The sequence below is a fragment of the Centruroides vittatus genome, unplaced genomic scaffold (genome assembly GCF_030686945.1).
Source record: "Centruroides vittatus isolate TY-2023 unplaced genomic scaffold, ASM3068694v2 contig_301, whole genome shotgun sequence".
Lineage (NCBI taxonomy): Eukaryota > Metazoa > Arthropoda > Arachnida > Scorpiones > Buthidae > Centruroides > Centruroides vittatus.
In genome coordinates, this window is record NW_027121927.1 from 2,070,691 (window position 1) to 2,086,826 (window position 16,136).

The 16,136-nt window shown below is 29.3% G+C and overlaps 1 protein-coding gene across 1 annotated transcript in view; it reads right to left on the reverse strand.

The window, feature by feature from the left end:
- Positions 1-2,875: 2,875 nt before the first annotated feature.
- Positions 2,876-16,136, reverse strand: part of LOC136972781 (protein LTO1 homolog) — a 42,836-nt gene continuing 29,575 nt past the window's right edge. Inside the window, exon 5 of the mRNA XM_067267427.1 lies at positions 2,876-4,832. Within this exon, the coding sequence (XP_067123528.1) occupies positions 4,755-4,832 (78 nt within the window). The 3' untranslated portion in view covers positions 2,876-4,754. The remainder of the gene's footprint in view (positions 4,833-16,136) is intronic.

Below are 16,136 nucleotides of genomic sequence, written 5' to 3' on the forward strand. Positions count from 1 at the left end.
TTTTTTACTTTAATCTGGTAATTCAAGTTATGAAGATAAACCTCTTTTTAGATGTAATGAATATAAAAATATAACATCAAAAAATTATTTTTACTATTTGAAATATATACTAAAATCAGAATACTACTTTTATATAATGTATAATTCAGATAATAATTAACAATTAATATAAGTATCATCAAACAATATTAACTTTTCTATGTTTGAAAAATTTTTAATTAATAATAAAAAGAAACAATCTTTTAGTTGGATTTTATTCCCAAAAGTCCATTGGCATAAATACAATGATGATTTAAAATAGTAAAAATTGAGAATTTAAAACTTATTATAGAACTAACTTTCTAAAATATTAATAGTATCATCATAGTTTTAATTGAAAATTAACTTGAACATTTCTATATCTATAGTCAGTAAAAAAAATTGACACAAAAAATATTTGAATATAAAAATAATTGCCTTCAAACTAAAACAGAATCCCAATTAACCTAGAACTGTTTAATTGAGATTCTTATTTTTATCTAGGGTGAATTATAAAAATGTTTGATCCATAAAAAAGAACACAGAACAGTATAGTTCATTTAAAAAATCTTACCCATGCAATGTCTAGTACTTAAAAAACTCAGTACGTTTTAAAAAAATTTACTCTGGTGACTTCTTACAATAATATAAATTTTAAAAAATATTAAAGAAAGGTTAATATAGTTAAAAAAAATACTTAATTTTATTTATTTTATAATTTAAAAGTCATTATGTTCATAAATAGATTTAACCTAGAAATATAGTACATTGTATGTTAATGCATCCAAATCCAGTTTATTTTAATAAATTACCAAATATTCCATTTTATCAAAATATTTTATTATTCAAGGTATTTTTAGTTCATTATTACCCTGGATAGTCAAAACTCTACTTGTAATTTGTCCTGACTGAATTTAAATTGATTTTTAAGTTTTTTTTGAGTCTTCAGATCTGTTTTTAGTACTTTTCACAGATCTGAAGCATTACAGACTAAGTTGAATCATATAATTTCTTATTTATATAATAATACTTCCATATTAAATAGATATTCACTAGGGATACTTCAAGTTTTTGATATTTACAAGATTTCCGTAATTTCTAAAAAAAAATAAATATAGTAAAAAGAAGAATTAAAGAATGTCATGCAATTATAGAAAATGTAAATAATATTAATCTAAATACAGGCATGCAAAATGAAATGCTGCAATAGTTTCATAAATATAAATGTGCAAACTGATTATTAATGAATATTGTTGTTTTTTGGCAGATAAATTGTTTTGAACTTCTGTAATGAAAAGAACATGATACAAGTTCGAAATTATAATGTTTCTATTAAAGCTTTATGTAAATCATAATTTATGCATTTTATTTGTTACAACTGAAAAGAACTATTTATAGCCAAAATGCAAATTTTAACAATAAATGGAATAATAAATATGTATATTGGTAAAACAGTGCATCAAGATTTTCAATTTATTTCTGGAACCTCACTTGAACTTATAAAATGGCTATGGAAAGAGAAATCCTAGTGGATACCTATTTCATTAAATAGTATTACAATAAAAATAATATTTACCTAGCCATCTTTAGAAAAGATTAGAATTCTTTTATGATTTTAATATATAATTTCTGTGATTTAATACATTCTTAGTTGAACTATACTTTTAAATTATAGTTGATTAATTAAAAGCTTATATAATGCATTAAATCATTGTTTTAATAAAAGTAAATTGTAAATTAACATTAAACTATTTTATTTTTCAATAACTAATGTTATTCTCATTTTTTTATGTCATACATTAAAAGTATAAAAGAATACTGTTTTACATACAAAATAATTTATATTATCTAATATTTTCAAGTATTTGTGCACCCATTATCAGCATATACTATTTAAGTTTAAAATTCTCTACTTTAACAGGTTTGTTTTGCCTTTTCTGATTATAATAGTAGTGTGGAACGTCAGTTAACGAACACCTTGGTTAACGACTAAATCAGTTAATGAACTTTTATTTTGCAAAAGTTTTGACTCAAATAACAAACACACAAGTTTTTGTGTCAAATTTTAGTTGCTGTTAGGCATGCGTGAGTTAAGCATTGCTTTTCTGAGTGTTTGTGCTAAACTTCTTTTTTGTGATTTATATAAATCACAAAACTGAAAAATGTTATTTAATCAATATGGCACCCAAGAAAGAGAAAAGTAATAGTGGCAACAGAAAACGACAATGCATTTGAGAAAAATTGTGATTAAAAGAATAAGACAATCGACTTTAGATCAATTTCTTACAAAAAGAGACATCAACTCAAAGAATCTCCTAATGAAGTGCTACCTGCTATTTTTTTTGGAGGAGAATTCCCCTTCTAAGTATTAAGCTCCATACATCTCCACTCCTCTGCCACCAACTACAACAATGAAGGTATGTACAGTACTATTTTATTAAATAAAGTTTACATGTTTGTTGCTGTAATGATAGATACTACATTTACCTACATTTTCATCAAAGAAAACCCATTATACAAATAAAATTACAAAAATTTCAAAGGCTAGAATGGATAAATTGTATTTGCCTTAATTTCTATGGGAAAAATTGCTTCAGTTAATGAACAGAGTTGTGGAACGGATTAAGTTTATTAGTCGAGTTTTCACTGTATTTCTTATTGATATGAATACCTGTGTTAAAGTAGTTGAATTAAGTGGGAATATTTTTTTGTCATGGAGTATGTTTGTAAACTTTTAAACCTAGACAGCATATTGTAATGAACATAAAAATCATGATCTAAAATTTTTTCCTAAAAGTAATGTTTATGTCCATTTTCTTAATATTAATTTTTATTAAAATTTAACTACTACATTTAATTATAAGTATAAATCAACAATCCTCCTTCTACATATTATTTCAAATAATTAAATAATAATCTAATTTTTGTTATAAAATTACTTCAAATTTAAGCTCAAATATATTCCATGAGATTATTAAAGAAGAGTCACTTGAAATTTTTTCATTTTCAATTATTAATTGCATTATTAGCAGATTTAAATTAATACAACTTTATTTCTTACATAAATGAAATATTTTGCTTTTCCTCTTAAATTTGCATCAATCATTACCTAATACATTAAAACTATTTTAGTATTTCATAATTAGACTGAATGGTTTGATTAATGCTAGGATCAAATGATTAGAGATGTTCACTGTTAACTAAAGTTAAATATATGAAAAGACATTTTAATTGTACAAGAAAATATATAAAATAATTTAAGAATACTTCTATTGATCATTATCTTAAAAATTAATTAAAATTCCACACAAAATTTGGAAAAAAGAAACCTATACTTTTAATCTGACACGAATGCAAGAAAATAATTTTGATATTACAGAATTATATATATTCACATCAAATATATACAATATACTCATATATGATTTTTTAAATATCTGAAAATGATACTAGAGTTCATCAAAAGCTTTTAAAATATAGCAAGATAAAATTTAAAATAATATATATAATTTTATAAAAATCTTATAGAATTTGATTTTAATATACATATATCATAAATATAAATAATTTTCTAAAATTTTAATTCATTTAAGGAATCTAAATGAATAAGAATAGTCTCAAATCCATTAGAATATTTGATAAATTTATAAATTCTAGATTGAATACTTTGGTAGTCAAATTTACACACGTAAGAAGACATTCCTTAAAAAAGTTAAAATTTGTGAACTATAAAAATAAATAACTAAATCTATTATCACATTAAAAATATTTTAAAAATTTAATTCAACAAATTCTATAATTTCTAATAAATACAAAATCTTTAAAAATATGTAACAAAATTTAATAAAAATAATAATGACGATGATCACCTTTTCTACAAAAACTAATACATCATATTACATTTAACACAAATACAAACCTATAATTTAACACAAAATTTAAAAACAATACATCATGATGTGTCCTCCACCCTTCATTTCCAATTATCCAATGAAAGTTAATGGGCGGAATTAAAGAACACATTTGTTGATGGTTATATACCTTTACTCTTACTTTTCCTATACAAATTTCATTACACCGACTAGAATATAACAATCTATGGCACACAAGTAATCTTTCAAAAATATACACATTAATAAAATTTTCAAAGAGAAAGAAAATTTTAACACAAAAGGAGACAATAGTTTTACCAATAAAATCTTAACAATTCCAAATGACACCAATTTAATTTAACTAAATTTACAATGTTGTAATTAAAATTATACTTGTATCATGAAGCACAGAGTTTAATTAACAATATAGCATATAATGCCATAAAATAATTTACTTTACTATATTTATTAGCAAAAATCTAATGTAAGGATCAATTTTTAAATATATATATAATATATATATATTTTTCCTATATTAATGATTGCTTTTTAGTTACAATTCATTTAATTTGTATATTTGAAAAATGTATATAAATACATTCTTTTTATGTTTTTTGACTGATATTTCTCATTTAAAATAAAAATATTTTATTTATAAATTAGTTTACAAATTATATAAAATAAGGAATCTTATAATAAAAATATAAATAGGAATTGTTAAATTTAGAAATTTTATAATGCCCTACTCAATCTTCAGCAAGTGGAAGTGTTATGAATCTTAACATGTCAGATAAATTTCCAATTCTACAGTTTGCTATAATTTCAAGATCTTTGAGCATTCTGTATGAGTAAACCTGACAGATATCAGAAAGACATTTCAGGTCGTTGGTTTTCTGGAGGTACTTCCGAACTTTCACCACTTATGTTCAAAAGAGAGACCACCTATAAAATTTAAGTATTATAAAAATAAAAAATTAAAATTAACTTTTAAAATTAATTATTAACACTATATAATTAATATTAAAATTTTAGCATGCTATTCTTTATATCTAAATTAGAAAAAGTTAATACTGTATATGCAAAACTAAAAATAATTTATAAATTTTACATGTAAAATTATAATTAAATGAAATCAAAAGCTACCCAATTCTATTCTTTTATATTAAATATTTTGCTACATTTTCAACATTAGATCTATATAAACTATATAAAGAATGTTCATTAATTTTCATTTCTAAATTGATTTTCTGAATTTTTCAAAAAATCTTTTAAATAAAAGAAATCCTTCAAAAACTATAAATTCCCGTCAAGCATGACAGAATACTTTTTATGAGAAAGTAGAGATTGAAGAATTGAGAAGAGTACAAATTTCAAATTTGAGAAGAGTTGTTAATATAAAAAACTTAATTTGCAGAAATATTATCTGTTGTATCACAAGTGTTGTATCACTTGTTGTAAGTTACAAAACAAAATTTCACCTGGAGTGGGCAAAAATTGTAGGAGTTATAGAGAATTCGCTTACACACACAAACAGATTAAGGCCTTTATATTAAAATAATAAAATCTTTCTTTATAAAATTTCTTCATGCAGTACATTCTGAGTAAACACTCTTGTCTTTTAAAAAAATTTCCTTGCCATCTTCCTTTAGTAATAGACACCTTAATGTTGTTTGATGATTGACATTGTGATGCTGTTTCTGCAACCCTTGACAAAGTAAATTCTTAATTCCACAGTGATAAAACAAAGATAAATTATATGTACTTATAGTGTGTTAGTTAGATGAGCAATAACACTCCTTAAATAATGAGCTTGTTTTATCCAATTGGAATTAATGATCTAAGATGTAATGTGGTCATTATGGAAAGATTTTTAAAAAATCTATTATAGAAGTAACGCAATGAGGCTATCTTTTTTTTTAAAGTTCAATATATACCATTTTCCAAAATATTTAAAAATGCAACCTAAGGGAAATTTCCTTGTTAAGCATGAACATCACATGGTCACTGACATCATTGCAACATAAATGCAATCACTGATCAGAAATCAATAAAACATTTATTCTGTAGCTAATATATCTACAAAACAAGTAGCCTATACTTTCTGTCAGAACATAAAATGAATGAAACTAAAATTTCATCTGGATTGGACAAAAATTGCAGGAGTTATAAGGAATTCTCTTACAAACAGACAATGGCTTTTATATTAGTAATATCAATTTTAATTTTAAAATTATATTGTTATTGATACACAAAAATCTTGAAGTACAATTACAAGTCAAATAAGTTTTCATTATGTCACATTTTTGAAGGCTCTTGGAGTATGCATGTTTTGCAAAAATATTTGATTAGAACTAATTGGCTGTAGTAAGTTTATAGATAATTGGTCAGTTTGCATTGCTGAAGACACCTTGTAAACAACAATCTTTTTTTTCTGTTATTGTGTTCAGTCAGTAGTAAATACAGGTAATTACATGATTACAACTTATAATAAACATGCAAAAAGGAAAATCTTATGACAATTAATATTGCATATAATAGCATAACTGTCTATTAACTGCTCCTATAAAATTTGATTTTTGGCACTTTTGGAGTGTGTGTGTGTCAATGACAATATGTAAAAAATAATTTTTATGTAAGAACAAAGTTGGGAAAAATATTAAAAAAGCATATTTAATAAATATACAAAAAATATAAATACAATGTTTTTCACAAAGTGTAAAAACCTTTGCCATTGTCTTCCATCGGCCATGTTTTATTTGTACTATTTTTTACTGAAATGTACAGTAATCCCTCGCTACTTTGCGTTTCATTTATCGCAGCCTCAGTATATCGTGGATTGTTCAAAAATATTCATCAAAAACTCAAAATTGAGGAATTATGGCGCAAAAGTTGCTTGCACGCCAGAAGAAGGCAGGGAGTGCCCACACAATTCAAAATCCATGTCTCTGATTGGCTGGCTAGCATCCTGCCATTTGATATCCCCCCCGACTCAGGAATCTCGCAAGCTGATTGGCCTAGACGTTTCTTCCACCTTCGCTCTCATACCCAGCGAAGACGACCACGCTCATTCAAATCAATGTTTGAGTGATGCTTAATCTTGAGGTGTGCTAATTTTTGTTGTTCTCTTGTGTCTTTTTGTTCAAAATAGTGCTTGTGACACCCTTGAAAATGGCTTCTAAACGTCCTCCACCCTCTAAATCCTCTAGTAAACCCAAGAAGAGAAAAATGATGACATTGAATGAAAAAGTTAATTTATTGGACATGCTTAAGGCAGGCCATAGCAATGCTTCCGTTGCACGCCATTATGGATTGAACGAATCGATGATTCACTACATAAGGATGAAGTGAATATCCGTAAAACTGCCTCGATATTGTTCTCCAAGAACACTAAGTGAGTTTTGACTTCTCGTAATAAGCGAATTGTGAAAATGGAGAATGCCTTATCAGTGTGGATATCGGACTGTCGGGAAAAGAAGGTTAGTCTCGATACCAATATGATTCGGACTAAAGCCAAAGCCCTGTATGATCAATTCTCCTTCAGGAACGAGTCTAACGAAGACAACAAAGGTGATGACGATGACAAAAATGAACCTCAGCCTAGTACCAGTGCCTTGAGTGATCCTACCCCACAAGAAAAACGTGATTTTGTTGCCAGCAAGGGCTGGTTCGAGAAATTCAAGAGGAGATTTGTCCTTCACAACATTCCTTTGTATGAGGAGGCCTCCTCGTCAGACCAAGAGGCAGCTCTTCGTTACGTCGAGGAAGAGTTTCCGAAGATAATTGATGAGGGTGGTTATCCCCCGGAGCAGGTCTTTAACATGGATGAGACTGGCCTCTTCTGGAAGAGGATGTCGTCCTGGACGTTCCTTTACAAGGACGAATTGAAGAAGCCAGGGTTCAAGGCCCACAAAGATCGAGTGACTCTCCTCATGTGTAGGAATGCTGCAGGCTTCATGCTCAAGCCCGGCTTAATTTACAAGTCCTTAAATCCTTGGGCTTTGAAAAACAAAAACAAAGCTTTGCTGCCCATCTACTGGATGCACAACAAAAAGGCATGGATAACAAAGCCCTCACACTCGACTGGTTCGTAAACTGCTTTATCCCGCAGGTGAAGCGGTACCTCTCTAAAAAGGTCTTCCTCTTCATGGACTGTGCAGGAGGACATGCAACTAGTCTCCATTATGACAGGGTCCAAATGAAGTTCCTGCCCCCAACACCACTTCCCTTATACAACCCATGGATCAGGGGGTCATTCGGGCCTTCAAGGCCCTCTACACGAAGTCCACGATGGAGGGCCTCATCTTCTCCATCGACGAAGACAATGTGGTCTTCAGCCTGAATAACTATTGGCGGGGATACAACATTGCAACGTGCCTGGTCAACATTCAGAATGCTCTTAATGACATGAAAGAGCAGACACTAATTGCAAGTTGGAGGAAATTGTGGCCAAAAAACATCACCCATGACTATGAGGGATTTACGCCTGATGAAGTTAACCACTCCGCTGTAGATAAGGCTGTGAGGCTGGCTCGGTTGGTAGCGAATGAAGGTTCTCCAACATGACGACAGAAGAAGTGAACACACTGATCGAGTGCCACTCAAACCCCTTAACCGACGAGGAACTCGTCGAAATGACAAGATCAGTGAGTGAGGAAGAAGAGGAGGTATCTGATGACGGTGACGACAATGAAGCTGAAGAACGCGGCCTTACCTTGGAAAACCTGCAAGAGCTCTGCAACATAGCACGGACTCTGCAACAAAGAGCCCAAGAAATCGACGACAACATGGTCAGAGCCATAGAATTCAGTAACCGTATTGACGGTGTAATGGCATTGTACAAGGGCATCTTTGCTCAGAAGAAAAAACAACGGTCACAACTCCCCATCACGATGTTCCTTGTGCGCCGAAAACGTTCTGCAGAAACTCCTTCTGCTGTCTCTACGCCGCATCCTGCAGCTACCCCAGCTCTATCTGAAGCTGGCTGCGACGATCCAGCTCTATCCGAAACTGCTCGCAACAATCCAGCTCTATCCAAAGCTGCCCGTGACGATTGCGTTAAAAATGAGAGGGTGACACTACTTCACGGTTTTTTACTTATCGCGGCCAGTTCTGGTCCCTATTAACCGCGATAACTGAGAGATGACTGTGTTATTACAATAGTGGCAAGAGCACCAGAAGACACTTTACCATACTTTGAACCTGTCCCTATCTGCAACGATATAGATAGGTTCTCTCTTCTCAAAAAATCTGGGGTTTATGCTGTACATCTTTCACACCTGACAACTGTGGAAAATACATGATACATCAGTACCATGGCCAGAATGCTGATGAGTACCAGCAGGATATCGCAAAATGTAGATGCTCCACAGAACTGATCAGAAAAGTCCATGGAGTCCAATTTCAACCCCTTGTGGACTCAAACCATCTTCCTCAGGGATTGTGCCAATCATAGGGTTTTTATTTATTTGGGAAGTCCACCTTATGCCTATATAATGCACCCACACTTGAGCTTCCTAACTTGTGGAGACTTTAAAATTTTTCAACCATGATGCCATACTATCCTAGTTGTCCTGTGTTCTAACCAGGGCTGTGGAGTCGGAGTCTGGAGGAATTTCTGGCCAGAGGAGATGTAGTCAGGAAAAATGTGTCAACTCAGACTCCGGTATTTTAAAATTTAATTTAGTTTTTTTTATTTAAATGAAAGAAAATTTATTTTATATTTATTAATTTTTTTAAAATGTTTTTGTATTTTGTTATAATTCATTTATTTTAAATACAAAATGCAACAATTTAATTTATGAAGTATGTATCAATATTTTTTTTTTGTAGTATTTGTGTTTAGTAGTTAAATTATTTTAACCCAATTGAATTTGAATATTTTTGATTCATTCCTTTATTATCCCTGTTCTAAATGAGTACTCTATTTTTCTGAATGAGCCAGACTAATTGATCAGAGTATAAATTTTTCTTTTCTGAACAAGGTGCTGAAGTAGCTAGATTGTACACATTTTAGTTGGACCTACTTTTCTGGAAAGGTAAAATTGAAGTGCAAAAGCTGTAGAATAAAGATATGTAGACGTAGAATTTTATCGCTCCCCCTTTTCCCTCTTATTAAATATTTGTTAAAAATTAATTTTTTTTATAGAAATAAATATTAATGTAAGTTAAATATTAAAAATACTAACTATAAAAATACTCGGGTAAATGCCCAGGGTTCCTTTTAGAGTTCAGAGTAGGTTAACCCCCCTATTAGTGCCTCTGCTCTCATAAAAAGACTTGGTATTTAATTTTGCCAGAGTCAGAAGTCGGAGTTGGCCTACTAAAATTATCAGGAGTTGGAGTTGAGTGTTTTTTACCAACTCCACAGCCCCGGTTATAATGCACCACAAACTCATGTCACAAAAAATGATTTAAGAGTTCTCTGTTGTACCCAATGTTCCCTCTAATTTTTTTTTGTAGATGAGCAGAACATATACTTCTCTGAGCAAAACAATCTTTTGCTGAGCAGATTCTGAGCAAAAAATTTTTCTGAGCATATATATATATAATCTTATTTTTTCCTATAAAAATTAAAATTAATTAATTATAAAGTAGAGATTAAAATTCATTTTAAAACATACTTCCATACAAAATATTATCTTTTGTCAATGATTTAATGTATTTAATCGAAATGTATGTAGCAATAATCATGTTGCAGACAGTGTGTGAAATAAGTAAATAACAATTCAAATCAGTGTGCATGCTCGCCTGCGCGGCACATAAATTCTCGCATGCTGCAACAATTTGAGCAGTGCGCAGCCGCGCAGCTTAGAGAGAACATTAGTTGCACCTGTTGTTTTTGTTTGCCATTTTATTTCAAATTTTGTCCTTTCTTGTATTTGCAAGCCTCAAATTCTGTTGGGAAATTTAAATGTTGAAAATGTTATACTACACATAGTGACATTCTGTTCTAAATTTGAAACATTTGTTAACCTGATGATGATGATGATGATGATGATGATGATTTTGTAATGTTGAAAGTAGTTGCATTATGGAAAAAATTTTAATGCTGTCTGATAGTGTATGCATCCAGTATTATAAAAAGTGAAAAAACAAAATTGTTATTTAAAAATCTAAACTTCAATAAATCTGGCATTATAGGATAGAAATGTATTTTAGCTTAACTTAAATAAATTATTTATTAAAAATTTTAAAATAATTATTATATACAGTAAGATCCCGCTTAACGCGGGGGATGCATTCCTAGATGACAAAGCACTAAATGAAACCGTGTTAAACGAGGTCATTTTAACAGAGTAAATAGAGATAGGGGAACATGCAACCAAAAATAAACAAATTTTACTTTAATTTTAAGTTATTTTTATATTAATTTGTATAATAATATATATGTTAAATAACAAACATATGCACATAGAAGTGTACAGTTCATTTTTTTGTAACAAAGATCCTGACTTTTCTGAAATTCTTGTTTTTTTGCAATAGAGTCATGAAGTTTTCTTCATTTGTTGCTTTTTCTTTCCTTAAGCAAATGTCGGTAGCAGAAATTCGCATCCAAAATGCTTCATTTTGCTTTTTCGCTCCTTTCAAAATCTGGATCATTTGCTACAATTTGATCAACGATTTCGGTCATCATTACCAGACTTTTACTAATGAAATCTGTAGAGAAATGCCTTGAGTTCTTTGTTTTCAGAATCACTATTTTCCAGTTATACATGAATTCCTTGTTCTGCCAGTTCTTGAAGATCATTGTTAGTAAGACTCTCACTAGAAACCTGCAGTAACTCCTCAATATCCTGTTTGTCTACATCTCGTAGTCATGCTGTATCGGATACAGCGTAGGCTCTTCTCGTTGAGAATTTTTGGATACCTTCAGCCATAACTTCTTTCACACTTCGTTTGGGCATTTATCAGTTAATTCTTTCCAAGCAAAACTGATATTGCCTATGGCATCCATAATGTTATATTTTTTCCAAAATTGTACCAAACAAACAGATTTAAAGAAAGTACACCATTTTGCTACCTTTTTCTGATTGGTTTGTGTTAGTAAATAATCATATATATGAATCAATGAAATGCTGTGATAATTTAAATCAATGTAAATTTTCAGCTTTTTTTTTAAGGCTTCAGCAGACCACGTTATATCAAATCAGCATTAAGCGGGGTCTTACTGTAGTTGATTAATGTTAAAGTCATGGTCATTAATTAACATAATTGAAAAACTATATTTAAAATATTTTATTTAGTAATTGTAATATGTAACAAAATGGTAATAAATCAAAATGAATACATACTAACTTATATATATAATGCATATTAAGAAAACAAAATGCACACAATATGTAACAGTAATTATGAAAATTTATTTTGTACTAATGAATAATTCCTAACTAGTAACATCTAACCAGTATTGAAAATTCTGTAAAAAGCCATTTAATCGAAAGATTTTAGTCAAAATTCAGTATCAGTGATGAATAGAAAAAACTTTTGTATTAGACGATGGATCCTGTAATTTCTCAGCAGTTCTATTTGTTATCCAATTGAAATATGGAATTTATAGAAAAATCTTATCGATATTTTTGATAAACCACAGGTTAGCAAGGTGAACATTCCAATATTTTTGCTAATTTCCATCTGATTAAATAAGCTTCAGTTCTGCATCTAAACCAAAAATGCATGATCTCTACATTTTTCTTCTTCTTTGGAAGATAAAATGTGACAAATGTTTAATGTCAAAACATAGTGAAAATAAGTGTAAGTCTTTTCACAAACATTTTGATAAGCTGAAATATTGTAAAAAATATCATGCAGAATAACATCTGTAAATGGTTGGATTTAATGAAGAAAATGCCATATTTGCTAATTACTTGAATATCAAAAGTGTCAGAAATATAAATTGTTAGAATGCAATACTTTAAATTTAAAAATTTATTGTTCTTATTCTATTAATATGTTATAAATGCCTAATGGTGATGCTATAAAGTTTTCAAAGTATTTAGTAATTTATGCTCTCTCTCTTATTTTGAATTTATAATATCAGAAGGCATTTCATAAAACTCATCACCAGTAAGCATTTACAAAATCCCAGTTAAAGCAGTGATCTAACATTAACATAGCCTGCATGATATATTTCTAACTCTTTACTGGCATTACACTTAAAAAATGCAGGATAGCATTAACAACTTTTGTCTTTCAACAAAACAACAAAGTATACTTAGACTAATCAATATTTATAAAAAAAAGTTGCTTATAAAACTCTTAACAGGTCTGGACTATGCAAGATTTGCTGAAATTTATGAAATATACAAACATTCTAGGAATGTACTAACTAAAAAAAAAAACCTTCAAAAACAGAAAATTTTATATTAAAAGGAAATTCAAAATATGATTTGTAATACAGTAGAGCATCGATTATCCGAAACAATTCAGGACTGGGGTTGTTTGAATAATCGATTTTTCAGATAACCAATTACGTACGAAAAAATATATTAACCTATCCCATATTCAAATTTGTTCAAATCCTGGCACATCTAAGCACCCTCTCATGGTCATGCCATGCTGCCAGCTAAAACACGCACACCAACAAAGATAGCATTGGCGTAGTCCAAGACATAGCCAAATATTGCAGTGTCACAGCACTAGCAGAAATTTAAATTTGCCGACTGGAATGCTTTTGGTTAACTGATGTTTTGGTTGATCGATATTTGGATAATTGATGCTCTACTGTATATTTTTATTTTATATCTTTTACATTATATTCTTAGATTCAAAAGAAAGAGTAAAGCTAAAGATGGCTATTTAATACAGTGGAACCTCGCTTAACAAGCACAATTTGTTCCAGAGTCTTACTCGTAATGCGAAACACTCGTTAAGCAAAATAATTTTTACCATAGAAATTAATGTAAAATACAATAATGCATCATGCCAAAAAATATGCTCATATATTTTATGTATAATGTTTATTTAAAGAAAAGAATACAATAAACATTGTTAATGAGTGTGAATCATCATCTTTTCTTCTAGTGCAGAATGAACCAACCTGAAACACAAATTTTTTTTTTTGTTTTCTGCAATCCAAATCACATAATATGTTTGATAAACACACCAAATGATATGTCAAATTCTTGGACTATGTAAAAGCTATACTTAAATAATAGAAATTAAGTAATCTGACTAGAGGTAGGCAGTTATGCTTCCATCTCATGTTAAATTTAATAATTATAAATTGTTAATTTTTAATTCAGACGTTTCTAAAATTTAATTTGAAATTGGTCATTAAATCATTAAATTTAATACAAGATGGTGGCATAACTGCCTTCTTCTAGTCAAATTAATTAATTTCTAATATTTAATTATAGCCTTTACATAGCCCAAGTATTTGGCATATCATTTGGCATGTTTATTATATAACAAACTATGGTTGTTGTTATTTATATGTAATATGTGTTGGAAAAAGTTTGGAAAAATGTGTGATCACAAGCGACACTAAGATGCTAGCTGAATGAGTGCTAGATGTAGCATGTGCACAATCCGGGACTTCCCCTCTCCTAGCCACTCGTAATGCAAAAATTCGCTTGTTAAGCAAGTCATTTTTTCCCAATTTATTTTGCTTGTTATGCGAGGTGCTCGTTAAGTGAGGTTCCACTGTACAGGTAACCCCCGTATAACACAGGAGTTATGTTCCAAAAAATTGCAGTGTTATGCGAATCCGTGTTATATGAAACAAAGAACTAGTATGAAAAGGGGGGTTAGCTTCCAAAAATTAAAAATCATGCTATTATATTTTCATAAATAAGATAAATATCTTTATTAAAATTTTCTTAAAAAGTGAAACATATTAATATAAATTAAACAATGTTTCCTTTGTCATCACTGAGCACTATTAACCGAAAATTTTTAATCTACATAGCCAAAAATCAGACACAATTAAAGTCTTAAAGTATACTTGTAAAGGTGTGGATTGTCCCAACAGTCGGAGGTGCAGTTCAATGCCTAAAAAACTAGTGACTGAATAAAGAAAATATGGAATAAAGGAAAAACATTTGGCAACATCAAAAGCAGAAGCATCAAGATCTGGCAACACTGAAACAAGTTTCAAGAAGGACCACGTGTATGGACAGAAGGCAAGAAAAGAAAATTTATATAATGTACTTAATTACTAATAATTCATGAAAATTATGCAGGAAAATCCGATAGTATGTATGCGCTCGAATGAAAAATGTCAAATGAGGTATCTTTAGCACTTAAAAGCTTTATCACATTTATTGAACTGTTGTACGGGGATTTCCCTATTTTCAAATTAGATAAAGTTTGCTTTTAATAGTTTTTATTACATTTCATGTTGTACAAGGGTTTTACCCAATTCTCAAACCATGTTAGAGTGAATCCATGCTATAAAAGCACAGTGTTATACAGGGATGTTCCCAATTCTCGAACCATGTTAGAGTGAATCCATGCGATAGAAGTGCTGTGTTATATGGGGGTTACCTGTATAGTGAAAAATTAACATTTTTGACTATTAAATAGCTGGAAAATTCACTGAGTTTTAAAATATGTTTTGTTTTCTTAATAATTTTCATTCTATGATAATGTTATGTATGTACGTAAGTGTGTACAAAATTGTGCATAGTGGAAGATGTTAAGTCAATTTATTTTTAGATGTTAACAACATTATGGTTTCTTTGGAACAGGAATCTTTCAAGCTATTACACTACGTGAAGATTATCTCATTAAGCATGAATTTGAATTTATAATTCATCTATCAATTTAAACTGATACTATCTCAAACATTCTTTATTTTGAAACTATTCAAAATCTAATCCTGATAAACAATTCTTATTACTTACAGAATTTCAAAACAAGATTCATTAAATATCTCAATATCTAGCAAAATAAATAAAAAATATATATATATTTATTTAAATTTATTATGTCTATTATAAAGCAATGAAAATCAAAATTTTCGTTTTTTTTAATTACCAATAATTTTCAAATTCTTAAGCAAGTGATAAACTTATCACAAAATCGTAGTATAAAATAATATAAAAAAAATTTTTTTAAAGTCAATTCCTACTTAGGTCAACAAAGAAAAATTTTATTCTAGTTACTTTTTATTAAATAATTACAATTAATATAAATATATATATACATATGCTAAATACCTTATATAAGAGAAATTTCTTCTCCCATATAAAACTAAAATTAATTAATTAAATTTAATTAATGAATTAATATTTGAAAAAACTGTAT